The sequence below is a fragment of the Plectropomus leopardus genome, chromosome 18 (genome assembly GCF_026936395.1).
Source record: "Plectropomus leopardus strain MGB_pleo_1.0 chromosome 18, ASM2693639v1, whole genome shotgun sequence".
In the NCBI taxonomy this organism is placed as follows: domain Eukaryota; kingdom Metazoa; phylum Chordata; class Actinopteri; order Perciformes; family Serranidae; genus Plectropomus; species Plectropomus leopardus.
Window position 1 is genome coordinate 1,525,827 of NC_142193.1, and position 17,821 is coordinate 1,543,647.

The window sequence follows — 17,821 nt, forward strand, 5'->3', positions numbered from 1 at the left end:
AGAGTAATTTCAGCAGAGGATGGTGCCCCATCTTTTCATTTTTTGAGAAACCCACCACAATTATTACTGAGTAGCTACCCCTCCCTCTTTTCCTCTTCTTCTTTCCTTCCTTCTTTCCTCTTTCTTCCTTTTTCCATTCCTTACTTACCTTTTCTTCCATATTTCCCCTTCATGTCTCGTTTATTTTCTTTATTCATTGTCTCTTCTCTTATTTTTTTCTCTCGGTCTCTGTACAGTTACTGTTTTATTTAATATTGTCAATGAATAAAAAAAAAACATTTGAAAGAAAGAACTGAACTCCATATTTGTCTTTCAAATGTACTGGAGTCAAAGTAATAAGTTTCACAAAAACAAACAAAAAAAGATACTCTAGTAAAGTACAGATACTCAAAAACTGTACAACACACAAGTAAGTGTATTTTGTTACTGTCAATCACTGGTTTTAAATAGTACAGAAAACATTTTATATCTTAACATCTATATTCATATATTCATGTATTGTGCTGTTGGATAATGGTGGGTTAATTTACCAGAATTTGTGGTATGTTTTTCTGTTAATGTGTCTGAATAATCCCATGAAGGATTGGTCATGTAAATGTCCAGACATGAAAATATTTCATTCATTCATTCATAAAAAATATTAATTAATTTGTAAACACATACAATAGATGGGCAGCATAGCATGGCATGTTGTATTAAGGTTTTTCTTTTCATTGTTCAGGTTTCATTCTATTAAACCAGCTGTATGTTCAGTTTCCTCATACATCATTTGAATAACTGATAATTCGAGGACTTTAATCCTTTGGGCCTGCTTTAATATTACACACACTCATGTCACAAAATGCGCTTTTCAAAATCAAGCTTTAAATATTATTATACTTTATTTTCTACTTTCAATGATTTTTTTGTTAACTAACATCAGTTCTAATCATAAGCATCAAATATTCATTAATTTAGTAAATTTTAACCATTTAAATGCCAGGTTTTTGTCATGATGCCACTATCTTTTTAGATGAACCCCTCCCCCAAAATGAATTATTTTCAATATACTACATGCTAAGTAGACTGTTTTGATGATGTAAGCCTGGAATATGTCAATGATTTGCAGCAACATTGACTTTGACAGCTAGAGGAAATAGCATGTCTTTTCTCCATATGCCAAATATGGTAAAAAATTATGTTATCTGGTGGAAAAAACAGTAAAAATGACAAATTCCAGGGCAAAAGCCCAGAATGGCACCCAGAAATAATACAATGCATGCTTATGTTTTGATGGCTGTGGGGTCAGTAATTGTAGTTTGAATGGGTTTTGTTTGAGCATTTTTTTTACCTCAACAGTATGGATGTAACAATATTGTTTCCACTGTGTATTTTAGACTTAAGTAGGAGCTGAGCTGAAAATTAACAGAAAACAAATTCCACACAATCTTGTCAAAATATATACCAAATGCATGAACACAGCCAAAAGTAATAAATATAGAATCTAATATAGAATGTAATAAAGAATGAAAGTGCGTAAAATGCCCCAAACAGCCCCAAAGATTTAAACTAGACTCCAAAAATGAGTCAGCATCTCTTGAAAAACTAATTTGAAAAAAAAAAGGTTGTATTACACTATTACAGCACCCTAAGCAGTGTAATACAACTCTCCACTGAGCATGCACACACACACACATACACACTCACACACACTCTCTCGTTATCTCAGCTGCTGATCAGAACAGGTAAACAGCCAGTGAGGAGCGAGCATACAGAGACAGGTTAGTGGAGGTTCCTCCCTGCAGCTGGTATGCTGTCCAACAGGTTTATGATGTGATGTTTCTCTGGGAAAACAGCACGGCCATTTGTGTCTTGACGCTTTCAACACAAGACTCAGCATAAAGTTGTTTACTCTGAAGGATTATTGGTGTCTTGTTGCTTCTCAAGATCTAAAATAAGAAGTGCTGTTTTTCTCCCAGGAAGCTCTGAAAAGACAGGTCAAACTGCAGACAAGAGAGGAGGCAGGTTAAACAGGTGAGTGTTGGAGGCTCTTCCTCGACATACTCAGGCCTCTGGCCACAGGTGTTGGATCCATTTCCACACAGGCTCTTTCTTGTTATTTTCTGTGTAGTGTTTTGCAGCAATGGCAGCCTCGTCAGCGCTGTGGATCCCCGTGCTGTTCCTGCTGCAGCTGGCCCACTGCTCTGTCATTTACAGACGTGCTCCAGGTAAACCACACCTCTTCTCGCTGACAGTTGGTCAGTTCACACAAAGGCAAATGGCAACCACCAAAAAACTGTCCCGACATGACCTTTGTAAATCATAATTAAAGCTTGTCATTTTATAGTGTCACAGGTGAGCTTCACATTTGAAATGGGATCATAAGATATGAGGCAATGTAACCATTAGATTTTCTCTGATAAATGCGATACAACCTGTGTGGCTGACATGTGACTAATATAATATGACTAATATGACAATATTCTGTGTTAACATTTAGTTTGAACTAAAAAAACAACACTCATTTGTCTTAGTTACTTTTGCATAATAAAACAAAGTTAATCATTTGAAACTGAGAAAACTGGCTTGATTTCTTTCAAAAACATGGGAAGAAGGCAATTAGCAACAAAAAAAGAAATGACCTCAAAAATAGCAAGATATTTGTGTAAAAAAAAAAAAAAGAAGTTAGAAACAAAAGAAAATTTCAAAAAGAAAGTAACTAAGATCCCCCAAACCCCCAGCCCCCAACAACAAAATGATGTGGAAAAAGAATTACATAAGTAAAATAATTTTAAAAATGTAATTACAATAATTATGAATATGGTTTCCCTAGACATTTTCCTAACTTTTTAAAATATAATTTTCTAAATTTACAAAAATATTTGCTCATTGCCTTTTTTCCATGTTTTTGACAGAAACTGCACCAATTTTTTCAGGGTTCAAAGGTCAAGAACATGTGAAAGGCATTTGAAAGCAGCAAGAAAAATGATGTCACTGCAATGGTCAAAACATGTCATTGCATGTGACCACTGAATATTAGCTGAATCAACACTGAAAAATAGTGTGAAGTTTTCATTCCCACACCACAGTGTTTATGAATAGTATTTCTGTATCAGGTTGTATTGGTATTGTGTTGCTGTTGTCACTTGGTGTGTAGGCTACTCTCTGAGTGTGTTTGGCGTGTGTCCTGCAGGAGATCCAGTGTTGATAGACGGGCAGTCAGCAGCCTCCTTCCTGTCACGCTCATTGCTCTATAACAGCTGGGACTTTGAGATCATAGTGGCTGACAATCTGGAGAGAGAGTGTGTGGAGGAGATTTGTACCTATGAGGAGGCCAGAGAGGTGTTTGAGGACAAAACCCAGACGGTAAAGCTGCTGGCTGATTGTCTTTACTGTTGCCTACTAATCTGGAATCCTACAGCCTTTTTAATGTGCCCATACAGAAATGGAGAAACCTGACTTCAGTGTCCAGGTTGGGGAGGGTGACCTGAATGTTTGTGACAGCTAGGACAACAGCAAGGAGATTTTTTTCAAAGAAACCAGATATCACTAAGCGTTCCTAGCATGCCTTACATTACTATCACTGCACTGTTGCATTCTCATTTTGGAGTTGAGGAAACCTGTTGTGTGAATTGCATTAAAAAAAATAGATAAAAATACTATATAAATCACTTGAGAAAAGGACTTTAAAGGCATGTAAACATTGGCTGAAATGTCTTGTGGTGGCAGTTTGATGCTTCTTTTTTCTTTATTTATGAAGCTGCTAAATCAAATCTTCTTTTGCTTTAATTTTTAGGATTTATTTTGGAACAACTACAACGACAGTGGAGGTAAGGCTTTTAAAGATGAATTTTATTCATTATTGTAGTCAAAATGTAGGCTATTGCTTTCAAATAGAAAATACATGCTTAACAATGAACATGATCATGATAGTGAATATTATTATTAGAAGTAAGAATTAGAATTACATTTTTTTCTGACATCTGCTTGGATAAAGGTGCACTCCCTGATTTTATTAACGCTTTCTAGCAGAATTAAGCAACAAGAAATTAACCAAAAATTAACAAGAAATTAGTGAAAAGTACAAAAAATTACCTGATTATTATTTAAAAGAAAACAAGCAAAACCCCACCATAAATAAATAAACAAACAAAAAAAAAACAGCAACAAAGAAATAACTTATGTCAATTTAATAACTTAAAAAAATGTTATCATGATAATTACAAATAGAATTGTTTCTTAGATATTTTCCACAAGCTTTTTAAAAATAATTTTCTTAATCAACTAATTTCTTGTCATTTGTGTAACATTTCAAGCAAACTGCTTATTGTCTTTTTTTCCCATGTTAATAAAGAAATTGCAATAATTGGCTCACAGTAAAAATGTTAAAATACTTGTGAAAGGCATCTGAAAGTGTCGTCGCTTCAGGTTTCACAGGGTTAGTGAGCAGGACTCCACCTCGACCATGCCTGTTTGGGCATAAACACCTACTTAACCCTTTCCTTTCATTCTCTCTTTCAATCTGCATCAGAACAGAGAGTACATGCAATTGTCATGAGCACACAGAGAAGTAAACTACTGCCTTACACTAAATGAAAAAAAATTCCATCCAGTCATGTCATGAATAGGCCATTAAATCCATCTCACTATCCCCATTGCACGTTGAACTCTTCTGGTGGACCACTTCTAAGGTTATCCTCAACCCAAGCCTCATACATTGGTCATTTTCACTGGTAAATTGTTGGAACATATCTTGCTAATAATGTGGTCCTTACTACTGAAACAGTGCCCACAGCTCCAAATCCTCACATGATTGTCAGTGGAGGACAATCTGCAATCTTAGATTTGCTATAGAATAATCAACCTGTCCGAATTCCAAAACTGTCAAATGTCACCCCTTTTGCAGTTATTTCAGCGTAAGACCCTAATGCCAAAAGCCACCTATCACGGCTGTATGATACTCTCTCGGGCGGCATCAGCTGAGGACTTGGCTATACAGAACGGTTCGTGAACAGCGTCAGGTTAAAGTGCTACTGGTAGGGACGTAATACATGGAACCGAAGGTCCCTTGTGGGCAGGTGGAAGGGGGGTAGATAGGCCCACTAAACCTGGAGTGAAAATGTTTGGTTCTTGTCTTAATTGGATGTTTTTTCTATACCTAACCATGTGCCCTTTTTGTCTAAACCTAACCATCCATGCTTTTGTTGCCTAATCTTAAGCATGCGATTTTGTTGACGTCCTGGCATTGGTTGTCATGTGCTTTTGTTGCCTAAACATAACCATGTGCTTTTGTAATGTAATCCCACCATGTGCTTTTAATGAAATATCAGCTTTGGTAGCTGCATCCCAAAACGTCAACAGTACTTGCAGAAGGATACCTAGAGTGTAATATGTGGATGCAGAAGTCCACTGACAAAGCAGCAATATGTGACGACTTTGGAATGATGTGGTACCATTCCAATGATGAGTTGGAATGGTACCACAATATCTAGAAGAGTATTTTTGGTCATTTGTAATATCTCAAGACCCTTTAAAGAAGGCTGTACTTTATAATCAAATATGAGGTTATGGTCAAAATATATCTGCAGTCCATCCATGCTTAATAATGCAGCAAACTTTGTACTGACAGTACAGAGTTCAAAGTGCAGAAGGTGTAATATTTGGTCCTGCATGGAGCATTGAAAGGAGGGATTTGTTGCAGTAACACATTTATACTGTAGGTTTCAATGATGACAAAAACCGACCAACAGAAGACAGTCATGAAGTCATTGCTGGTGACTGATGAGCTGGCTCACTGGTATGAGAACTTTATGAAGAAGCAATGGTTTGATGTTAATGATGTTTGTTTGCACAAGCACCCAGAGTGGATGTGTCAGGGCTGGTGGCAGGGATCCTGGCTCTTCTAGTCATTGCTGTTATTGCCACTGTGCTGGGAATCTACTGCTACAAAGCCAAGAACAAAGGTGGACAAAGGTGAGCCCAGTAGAGTCACTCTGATGTGAACAATTACGGAGAAATGATTTTGCCCAATTAACTTCGAAATGTGAAATAAAATAGTAACTTTGTTCCATCAGGCCTTCCTTACAACACTTGAGCTCAGACCAACATATCCCAACACTGCTGGCTGTGATTTTTTTTATGGATAGTCATGGTCATCAAATAATGGTATCTAAGGGCTTTAGTGACCCCTGACCTTTTGTCAAGCCCAACAAAGAGAGTCTTTTGAAAACAATTTGACTGACAATTATAGAATTATAGACTTCTACTAATTTAGTTGTTGGACATGAAGCCAGCAGTGTAAAAAAACTTTTTTCTTTTATTATATTTAATTCTAATGTAATCATCTATGCCACCTATTCAATATTCTATATTCATACATTCACAAATTAATTCAGTATTCAGTTTCTTATGTGCCTGGCAAACAAATCCTTTAACCCTTTAAAACTGAGCAAATTTGCTTAATTTCATTCAAAACATAAGCAGAAGTAACCGAGTAAGAAATTACCAAAAAATTAACAAAAAAAAAGTACAGAGTAAAAGAACTTTACCTAAAATAAATAAATTAATAAAATAAGAGACAAAAAAGTAAGACTAATTATTTTTAAAAAGAAATTACTGAGAAAAATGTGCTTAAAATTATTTCTGTAGAATATTTTTTAAATGTATAAGATAAGATCCTTTCCCCCTAGCTTTGATAATAACAATTTCAAAAATCTAATTATTTCTTTCCGAACACTTCTTGCCAAGTTGCTCATTGCCCTTTTAAATACTTGTGAAATGGTCTGAACACAGCACAAGAAAAATGATGTCAATCAAGGTTTCAGAGGGTTAACTCTATACAGAATGCCTGGCTACACGTGAAAAAAAAAAACCCAAAACAGACTTCACTATCAATGATCATTTCAGATCACAGTATAACTATTCTAACAACTCTGTGATCTTGATGTTAGCAGTGTAATAATAACCCACACAGCCGATGCTTTTCTGATCTGTAGTCCTTTGAGACTGGAGTCCTGACCCTGACCTTTTTTTTAGCACCACCATCTGGTGAACATTTCCACTTGTACACAACATTAATCTATAAAAACAGGAAATCCAACATGTTTGCCAGCAAAGTCGCTGAGCATATTCATACCAGCTATAGGCTTGATTAGAGTAACATACCTGGTCTGTCTAATTCTACTCTCTGTTTGCTGGTCCAGAGCTCCAGTGAGGATGGCAGCAGATGGGCGTCCTGCCCCAGAGACAGTGCCCCTGTCTGGGATCATGGCCCCAGGTCTACCCTCCTACAATGAGGCTCTGAACCACAGCGGGCAACATGATGCCCCCCCACCGCCTTACTCTGGGTATGTACTTGCTCCAGTATGCACGTGCACCTTACATAGGCCTGAAGTGTCTGGTGGTCCAAGATCTAGACAAGTTAAGATTTTAAAACATCTCTGGTTTTTAAATACTACATAATCCTAATGAACAGGGGCAGCTGAGCTGGCAAACCTCCTGAACAGGATTCACCCATATGATCCACTTCTCTTGTTGCATAGTTAAACAGGATGCTATGGAAGGGGTTGAATAGACCCTAAGAATGTTGCAAAATGGAACTTAAAGTAGATAGGTTTCCATCAAATTGTGCAAACTGAAATTACAGATCTAAAATACACCTAATGGAAGAACGTTACTTTAAAAAAAAAAACTCGTTATTGCAAAAAAGTTTTTGCACTTGCATGAGGTTGTATTTCAGATGATTCAAAAAAGTAATATTTCCCAAAACTGCAAAGGTAATGCTTTTTTGGCTTTTTTAGGTCACATGATGCTATGTGACAAGGTACAAGGATATATTTTCATTTTTCTTTAACGGGGTTTAAGAAGAAATGAAATTGAGGTTGACCTAAATCCCGCTACATCTCTTTGGCGTTGAAGGAGGAGTTGAGGAGTCTCACAGCCCAGAGAACGAAGCTGCTCTGTAGTCTGGTGGTTCTGCAGCAGATACTTGTGTATCTTTTTTCAGATGGCAGCAGGGTGAACAGACTGTGGCTGGGGTGGCTGCTGTCTTTCAGTATCCTTTGGGCTCTGTGCAGACGCCTCACTTCACCGAGGTCACTGATACTCTGTAGATGGGAACCAGTGATGTTCTGGGCAGCTTTAATCACCCGCTGTAGAGCCTTCCTGTCCTTGGCTGTGCACGAACCACGTCTGTGATGTTTCCAGTCAGGACCTTACTCTGGAATTTAGCCTTCCTAAGTTTCCGTGGGAAGTAGAGCCTTTTCTGTGCTTTTTTAACCTGGCTGGTGATGTGTGATAACCAAGACAGGTCCTCAGTGATGGTAATTACAAGGTTCCTATAACTGTTCACCTGCTCCACCTCAGCTCCACTGATGTAGACAGGGGTGTGTGTCTTTGCCTCCTTCTTTCTAAAATCAGCAATCAGCTCCTTGGTTAAGTTATCCTTCCTTACGATGTGCTTGTCAGTAGGAACTGGCTCCCTCGGGCATGATGCAGCAGGCGCTACAAGAGGTGTTATTGCATCGCATAACTCTTCAAAAGCTAAGTGGATGAATATTTGAATCCATAAATGCAGCAAGCGGGTTTCCATTAACCCTCTAACTGCGCAACTTAGAAATGCGAATATAAAATATGCCAAACAGAAACATGTCAATTTTGGAAAAAAACCCTCCCATTTATCACATAAAGGTTGTTACGCAGGTGCTATTTCAGGTGATTTGAAAAAGCCATATTTTGCAAAACTGCAATGGAAACACTTTTTTTTGCTTCTACAGGTCACATGATGCTTTGGTTATGTGCTTGTCAGTAGAAACTGGCTCCCTCATGATGCAGCAGGAGCTACAAGAGCTGTTATTACATCACACAACTCTTCAAAAATTGAGTGGATCATCTGGAAGTTTTGAATCCACAATTCATCTGTGAAATTGTGGACTATCACCTTCCAGAAATCCCTCATACGTGGCCACTCCCGCATATAAGGAGCTTACCTTTCAATTATGGCTCCATAACAGGCCTACGTGGCCTTGAATTGGAAATAATGGCGGCTAGTGGTGGCTGCAATAGAAATAAAGCTGCTAATGTTTTCAGCATCCATCACCATGTTTCTTGGAATGTTATCACCAGAGGAGAAGTCGCAGAACATCACTCAGTTATGTTTTATCGAAATTTCAAAAATATCGCTCAAGTTTTGTGTAAATCTGTAATGGAAACCAGCCTCATGAGAAGTTGCCTCTTTCTGAAACTTCTAGAAAGCAAAGCCTGAAAACCTCTTCAAAAGGCAGGCCGAAGCAATTCAGCATACCAAAAACAATTAGATGAAATATTACACTGATTAAGTAGGCTAATCAGCAATTATATAAAAAACAAATTGTATTTGAAACAAATTGTACTTGTTTTACACATCCCATCTCTTTTCATGTAATTCTGTTATATTCAGTGGGTTGAGATGCATTGTCTCTTTCATATGTATTATCAAAGTGATACTGAAGATGTAGTTCACATGGTGCTGCAGCCCTTTCTTTCTGAAGCCTCTTTCCAGGAAAAAAACACACTGTTGGACCTCCATGGACTGTGCTGCTGAGTGTAAGCATGCTCACAGAGATTTTTCCTCTCTTTGACCACAGGGGAGCGCCATCAGAGCCTGCTGATCCTGGAGACAACGAGTGAGAGGGCTGGCACAGCCTCTTCATTATGGTTGATGGGCACTGGTGGTTTGAGTGAACTTTTGAATATTGCATGTTTTTTTTATATACTGTATTTATAAGTGAAGTTCTGACACATTCCCACCACGGACACTGCTGACAGTATGAAGTGTGTATAGGCAGGCCAGTAGTCTGACAGATGTGATGCTTTAAAGCTGAGGGTGTGGTTCGTTTTTGTGGTTGCACTGTATGCCAAACTGTTGTGTTTCTGAGGTATTTCTGAGCAGATCAACAACAGGCAGTCAATTCATAAAGATACTGGTTCTTCAAGAAAACCCAAACATGTTTTATATAATAAATTACATAACTATTGCACATGACTCCTGTCATTTTATGCATCCATTCTAACTTGTGAAGTCAGTCGAGAGACGTGTGTGAAGTGTGGAGAATGTCAGCACATCATCTCTGACATGATGCAACTTGTGTGTTTGTTGTGTATCATACAACTGAGCTCCTTCAGCAGACTCAATTTGAACTGTCCTCCACAATACTACACAACACTACGCGGCTGTGCATGACAAAATGTGTGTGTGTGTGTGTGTGTGTGTGTGTGTGTGTGTGTGTGTGTGTGTGAGCGCGTGTGTGCGTAAGGGAGAGAGCGAGGGAGGGAAGGAGAGGATGAACGCCAGCCCAGTCATTCTTCTTAAAAATGGCGTCTTGTGAACAAAATGAGCGAAAGTAACGGAGCTGCGGTGTGAGCAGCAGCAGCAGAGCAGCTGTGCGCGCTGGATCAGTCCGTGAACGCAGCGTCGCTTATTAAAAACTGCTAAAGAACGCGGAGCATCTGTTCTACGACCCGTCAGCTTAACACAGGAGACAATAGACAGTGAAATATATGGGGAGAAGAGAGGAGGGAGGAGGTGCTCCTGGCTGCTGTGACCCCCCCTCCTCCTACTCCTCCACCTCCCCCCCTCGCTCCTTCTCCTCCCTCCATTCCTCCCAGTCTACAGGCTCGTCAAGCGGAGAAATAAACAGAAGCGAGCGCAGAGAAGAGAAGACATTCCTCCCTCCCCTCCCCCTCACTATCTGTCCATCTTCATCCAGTCCTTTCTTTCATGGAGAGGAATTATCCCGCTGCAGGCTTCGGAGATCTAGGGGCTGGGACGGGATGGAGTTACGACAGATCGGCCAAAGCAAGGTAAGCTTCGCTGGCCAAAAGCATGGGCACCCATCCGCTCCTGTGGTGGGTGCATCACACAATGCCACGGGCACAGCGCTGCCTCTGCATTCAGCCGGGCTGCATGCTGCTGCTCCAGCCACCAGGCTCAGGTACAGCCAGCCTTATTGTCATTTGGGGGAGGGGAGGAGGGGGACATGGGGGCTGTCTCCAAAATGCATGGAATGCGATGGAAGGTTAGTGATACGGGGACATACAGGGAGGAGAGAGGTAGGGGGATGGGATGCTGGAAGCCGAGTGTTATTTTAAAAAAAAAAAAAAAAAGAAGAAGAAGAAAAGAAAGAAAGATCACATGTATGTTCCAGCACTGCATTGTCTCCGCTGCAGCTTTGTCTTTGGACTTCACAAATGCATGACAGGGACAGTCGCAGGTTGGTTGGCAAGGGTGATTGCTACTGTACTAATTGGCTACGAATGGAATGAAAGCAGTGTGATGCTGAGAGCTGCTGCCTGTCATCCTGCACATGCAAACAAACCTGCATTCCTGCATCCCACAGCACAACCTGAATGAAATCATGTGCCAAACACAGATTCATCTGTTTGATCTGCTCGTATTATATCATTCAGAGATGGTCAAACTGAAAGCAAACTGTTCCCCTGGCTGATTCTGCTTGCAGCAGCTGCATGGATTTATTCATAAAAACGTCTCAAATATGGCTGAAGCTCCGGTGAACTTGTTGGGGTGACATTCTGCCTTATTAGTAAACAGTACTTTACAATAATGTCACGTGACTGACAGACGTGCCCTGACTGTCACCGAAATCTAATTAAAGTTAAGCCTTGCAACGCACCGCTGGCGTTAAGGTTATCCGTTATTCTGTAGGTAACTAACACATGTAGCTCTCAGACAGTCAGGCTGCATTACTGTGAGCAGGATAACAGACAGTGAGCGCCTGTGTGCAGCTGCAGCCTGTTTCCCCCTTCAGCTGGCTGCTCCGCGAGGCAACAAACGCTAGCAAAACAGGCTAATTAACTATCCACAAAGACAGGTAAGGCCGTCAGAAATGCTAGTGAACTCCAACCCTCTGGCCGTGTGGCTCGGCGTACCTGTCATGACACTGTTAATAGGTGACAAATGAAGTGGGTTTTGCTGACACGTCAGTGTTTAGTGCTGGAATGAAGCGCAGCAACGAGCCATGCTAACGTTAGCTAGCTGCTGTTAGCTTTGCTCCACGTTAGCGGTCGCCTTGACAACCACATCAGTCTTCCGTCAGACTCAGAGGCTTCCATCTCTGGACCTCACTGTGGGCTACTTGTGCTCTCTCATTATTATTGGGTAATTTATTTTTTTTTTAAATGTATATTTTTAAAACGAAGGCAGATGCACAAATGCAAATTGAGTTGTGTGCATAGTGCTTTTCATTCTCATAGACACAAAAAAATTATGAAAATGCACAGACGTTGATTGTATTGTGTCATCCTGCTCTGGCTGAAGGTGATGTCTGATGCTGTAGTTAAATTGTGCACGTTCTTGCTTTCAGTAGTACATGGTTTGCCTCATCCAGCTCAGGTTGCAGTACATTTAAAGGGGGACTTCACCCAATTTCAAAAATCATACACGTTCTTCCTATGGTCTAAGACAGCCTAAGATATTAGCAAACATGAACAACTCTCTCCCAGGTCCAAGAGCTAAAGTGTTAAAACTCAAATTTTTGTACCTAAGTATAAAGTCTTGAGCTGCTCCACAGACAGTGAATGGTGACAGCAACATTTTCTCTTTCAGAACTCAGAACTCCACAATAGAATAAAGCTAATTCTTCACACTTCATACTTGATTACATCACAAGTTTGAGACATCCTTCTCTGGTTTTTGGCTTTGAGAGAGAGAGGAGCTCATGTTCACAGATATAATCAAACTTTTCTAGGCCATGGAAATAACATATTGGAAGTCCTGTTTTTGGCAGTGTTCCCCTTTAAGGTTTGTTGATGGCCTGTTAGATTTAAGGTATTCTGTCACTCAGTCTAACCGGAGCCTGTCACCATCTGAATCCACCACTACATTTTTTCATGAGCAAATAGGCAAATTATATATGATATGGATTGATTTTCAAAATGTATATAGATTCATCATGTTCAGCTTTAGATTTTTTGTAATTTTTTTAATTTACATGTTCATTAGTTTACAAGGTAGTTGAGGAAAAAACATGAAAGGTGAAGGCGTGAACAGAGAACTCCTGAGAAGGCTCTGACCAATATGGATTTTTTTGTGCAGATGTCGATACTGATAAAAGGATAAAAGGGAGTAAAAAATTCTGATAACTGATATGTCGGTTGATTAAAAATTTTCAATAAAAAATAAATATACTGTATATATATACACCAATAACTGTTTTTTGATCCCTCAAGTATAGTTCAAACACAAACACAAAGATATGAGTTGAAAGGCAGAACATTTTACTGTTTTACAATACTCTTATTGTTAAAAATGAGTGCAGGAATGTTTTATTGTAAACTTCGATGTGGTAATAATGCGTTGTGTGGGGCAAGCAGCATATCAATAATTATGACATTGCATTCTTTTCACAAGCCCCCCTTAGTATTTTGACTTTTCAACAATAAAGAACTTAAATGTACAAAACTGCATGTGCAAACTGCAGTAAACCTCTCTGAATGAAATAACCATATAGAAAAGGGCGGGTCTATAAATGAATGATGAAATACATCTGAAGACATCATCTCTAAGTAAAACCAAGAAACAGTCCCTGCACTTTATCAGGAAAAAATAAAAATGTTAACAGTTGTGTTGGCTGTTGGCCAACTTATTGCCGATAACGATATGCTGAGTTAAAATCAGACAATTAAATCGGCCGATTAATCGGTTTGACCCTTGTCTTGAGCCACCCAACTGATTTAGTGATTGAGTGAATAAGAAGGGCCTTACCTAGTTTAGAGATGAACAGTGGGAAGCCTTTACTACAGGCATCACAGACAGAGAAATTAACTGAGGAGAGACGATGCTGTTTAGGAAACCAGCCCAAAAGAGCCCTCAACTGACTGAAAAGAACCACAATGTACTTAACTTTCCTGTGTGAGGGATAAAAATCACAGCAGAAATTAGACAAAATTTGTATTGTGTAAACTGGGTCATCACAACAGCAAATACAACAGGAATAAGAATGAGCAAACATCATGCAAAAACTGATAATTGCCACTCTGCATATTGAATAAAAATGTTTAAATGAAAATATGCAGCAAAAGTAAAGAATCGGTTTGTGTAGAAAGTTCCATTCATGCATCCATTTTTGTCTAAATGTTAGAATTGTTGCATGAACGTGTGAGATAATAATAGGTGTAATAGCAGGTAACTTTGGATCTTGCCTGTCTCAAAATAGTGATGAAATGGAGATTCTTGCTTACAGTTTGTGCAGCATTGGTGTGACTTGTGATACTTCAATCAATCAGCTGTTTGGAGGAAAAGAGAATCGTGGAATGCTACAGGGAAGCTGATGTTAGGGTTGGAAACACATCTGTAAGGGAAGGGTTGTAGTTTTGCTGTTTGTATAACAGTTAAAAACAGCTGCATTTTTATTTTTTTTTTTTTACATTTGGTTCTACGCATGCCTCTGGTAACTCTTCACACAGTCAGCATAGCAGCAGTCTATGCAGACTGAAATATGGAAAACTTTGAATTGCTTTGACACAAAACGCATTCACTTCTTCATCTTACAAAAATGATTAATTTGGCCTCACTAAACACCAAGCACCAGCAAGTTTGCACATGTTCATACTACTGGTCAGGGCTTAGCAATAAAATTACATTATTTGATATTATGATATGAGCTTAGATATTGTCTTAGATTTTGAATATTCTATTACTGTAAGTGATGGCTTTTTCTGGTTTTAAAGGTGGAAATACAGCAAGGTCTCAGCTAGGGAGTCAGCATGAAGGGAGGCCAATTCTGATGAGAAGGAGTGGTCTGATAGTATTAGCATTAACAAATTAGCACATTTTCACCAAAAATGGGCAGACCAGATGCAGGATTGCAGTCTGCTGTGACACTAGAATATAATATTAATGGTCCTTTTTTAACACTGTTTTTAAAATCAGTATATTGGGGGAGACATTTTGAGGATATTACAATGTTTGTGAAGTTGTGTTCTTTCCAATATTATTATTAGCTTCTTACATTACAGCAAGTTGATATGATTTTCTGAACTTACCAGATTATTGTAGCGGCTCTATTATTCACCTTTAACCACATAGTCATACATACTCATTAACAATGATTATTTATCAAAAATCTCATTGTGTAAGTATTTTATTAAAGTACCAATAGTCAACACTGCAGTGTCTTCACAATATTAATATTGCTGTATTTGGAAAAAAATATTGAGGTATTGGTTTTTCTCCATATCCCCCAGCCCTATATGGATATTTTAGAAACTGTCCAAATTAAATTAAATTCCAAAAATAAGACAGAATTCATTGGCAGTGCATTGGCATTCACATGTGATTCATTTTAAAGAGAACCTTTTTTTCTGGACTAGCAGCTACATCTAAAAAAGTCAAAAATGATAATTACTGTAAAAACTCAGCTGATTATGTTAGCCAAGGACCTACTTGAGGCCAAATGTGGACGACAGATTGTTCATAAATTATCAGGTGCACTACATGAACAGTGGATGTTCAACAATACTGTAATATCATGTTGTGTATATTGCAATACACAAAAAATAATGTGGCATATTTCAGCAATTCTGGTTAATTTTGCAACATCCTGCTGTTGTGTATTCCATAAACACAATGTCTTGTTCTAGTGTAGTTATTGATTGTTGTTTTGCAGTAAGGAAAACAAACAAACAAACAACCTATTGTAAAGCTTATTGAGGTCATTGTGTTAGTGTGTTCATGTAGGGAGACGGATGTTGTCAGAGTTGATGCTCAAACATAGATGAAGTGTTTGGTTGTGTTACTGTATTAAGGCTGTGAGATGATCTGCTGTGCAGAGTTAGACTGTGGGCCTTTCCGAAAGCACCGCTTCACCCTCTGCCAACCCACTTCCACTCCATTTACACGTCCACGTGGAGTGTCCGCCACATTAAGTGCTGTCCCGAAAAAACTAGCAGGGAGTGTGGCATGTTAAACTCTGCGACAGCGAGTCTGCACCGATGCCGACTTTTTGACCACATCTAACACCATATTGTGTCCATCATGAAGATGCTCCATGCAAAAAAAGTTCAGCGTGAATTTTCCAATTTATGTATCATTTGTTGATTTATTTATTGCTTAAAATTTGCAAAAAATTAGGTAAACAGTTGCACAGTGTATAGATCAAATTAAAAAAAGAACAGAAAATGGGAGTAAGTGTTATTTTACAAGAACTCCTTTTTCCGTCGCAGAGAGGAAAGTTTGTTCCAAAGCTTGCTGATGTATTTTTGACCCTACATCCTGATGGAGAGAGCTGCATTCAGCTGTGAAGGTGACTACAAACAGAGTAACACTGTGAGACAAAGTGGAAGTGAGTAGCGTCCAGTTGGGAAAGGCCCCGCAAAGTTTTTAACAGTAAACTCTGTATTGTTAAATGTGTGTAAATAGTATAATGTGGAATGGTGAACAAACATGAACTGAAAACTCATTTTAATAATCATGTTGATAGACTTTTTTTTTTGTTTTGATTATTTGAAAAAAGTTCTTTTGTAAATTTGGAGAGTGTGGGCCTCAGCCAACAAGCCATGAAAGTGATATGCTAGATGATCTAAGCAGACAGAACAGCCATGTCTTTTAACACTGAGGGCAAGAGGAGCACAGATGAGAATGGTAAACTAAAACCAAAATCATCAAGCACGTGCCCTCATGCGCCATAGGGTAATTAAGATAATCATTACTTACAGTCATATCTGTCTCGATACATATCACTCCACATAGTGATGCTTAATGATCATGAAAGTCACTATTTGGCTTATATCTATATCTGTTCACTCATTTGTAAATGCCTTTTTTAACAATATATTACAATATCCAGAATCTGAGATGATGGTGTACTTCCTGCAACTCTGTGCTGCAAAATGTCAATTTTGTGCCTCAGCCCCTGCGAAAGTACAGTCCATATGACATCCTACCAAAATGCACACACAACAGTTTGTATATTATATGAAGTAGCGCTCCACAAATGATGTTAGATCCTTAAGGTAAAGATAGGTAATTAACCTAAAGTTACAGAGGTTAGATTTAGGCAAGTTAAGTTACTGTGGTTAGGTTTAGGAAAAGAAACATGTTGAGGACATACCTTGAAATGACTCAAACTTAACACTGTCCCAAACACGCGTCTCCAGGGTAAAGTCCCTTGACCCACCCACCACCACAACCTGCCTCCTCACAGACCGCACAGCAGTGCTTCCTTGTTTACTCTCCTGAATGCATTGTGATCACATCCTTTCAAGTTACGTGGGATGTGTATGAATACTTACTTTTCTTAAGAAAAGTACAAATTAACAGTTTATGAGAACAGCAGGTTTACAGTGATTTTGGTACAGCTAAGGGGTGTTAATCTGCATGACGCAGAGTGCCATCAACCCCCCTTATCTGCTATAAACTCTGCATAGTCGGCAAAAACTGTGCAGAGATTATTTTAGTGCAAGTGTTGCCTTGCCATGATGTTCCATCGCGTTACATCCATTTCTTATGTTGCCTTTTTTTGCGTTGAACTTTTTTTTCTCCATTAGCATTTTACAGCCTTCTTGGTTTGTTTTTCCTTTCTAACACAGAGTGAGTATATTTTCTTCAAGCCGATGTCTCACGGCGCAGACAGAGAAGGAAACACTCTGTGGGTCAAGCCATGAGGTCAGGCCAACAAGGAAGTCCCTCCCACTCAAATATCTGTAGAATTAATTTAAAAAACTTAAAACCCCAAAAATGACCATTTGTTGCTGTGTTGCATTGAATTCATGAAGTAAAACTCATCAAAAAGCTTAGTATTGGAGTCTGGCTTTGAAGAGAGCAAAGATGCATTTCACTTTCAGTTCA

The 17,821-nt window shown here is 38.9% G+C and overlaps 2 protein-coding genes across 3 annotated transcripts in view; both read left to right on the forward strand.

Annotated features, from left to right (window-relative positions):
- The first annotated feature begins 1,803 nt into the window (after positions 1-1,803).
- On the forward strand, positions 1,804-9,992 carry prrg2 (proline rich Gla (G-carboxyglutamic acid) 2). The gene is made up of 7 exons (XM_042505432.2): positions 1,804-2,013; positions 2,111-2,207; positions 3,173-3,345; positions 3,776-3,809; positions 5,835-5,952; positions 7,182-7,325; positions 9,603-9,992. The coding sequence occupies exons 2-7, from the start codon at positions 2,123-2,125 to the stop codon at positions 9,643-9,645; spliced, it is 597 nt and encodes a 198-aa protein (XP_042361366.1). The 5' UTR covers positions 1,804-2,013; positions 2,111-2,122; the 3' UTR covers positions 9,646-9,992.
- A 273-nt stretch (positions 9,993-10,265) lies between these two features.
- The window catches only part of prr12b (proline rich 12b), a 47,847-nt gene continuing 40,291 nt past the window's right edge, over positions 10,266-17,821 (forward strand). Inside the window, exon 1 of one of the 2 annotated variants that reach the window (XM_088091205.1) lies at positions 10,266-10,818. In XM_088091205.1, coding sequence (XP_087947331.1) covers positions 10,736-10,818 — 83 coding nt within the window. In that variant the 5' untranslated portion in view covers positions 10,266-10,735. The remainder of the gene's footprint in view (positions 10,819-17,821) is intronic. The other variant, XM_088091206.1, reaches the window with a different exon arrangement.

Coding starts and splice junctions, on each gene's coding strand:
- prrg2 (XM_042505432.2), top strand. CDS start 2,123: ATGGCAGCCTCGTCAGCGCTGTGGATCCCCGTGCTGTTCCTGCTGCAG. Junction 2,208..3,172: donor CATTTACAGACGTGCTCCAG/GTAAACCACACC, acceptor TGTGTCCTGCAG/GAGATCCAGTGTTGATAGAC. Junction 3,346..3,775: donor TTGAGGACAAAACCCAGACG/GTAAAGCTGCTG, acceptor TTTAATTTTTAG/GATTTATTTTGGAACAACTA.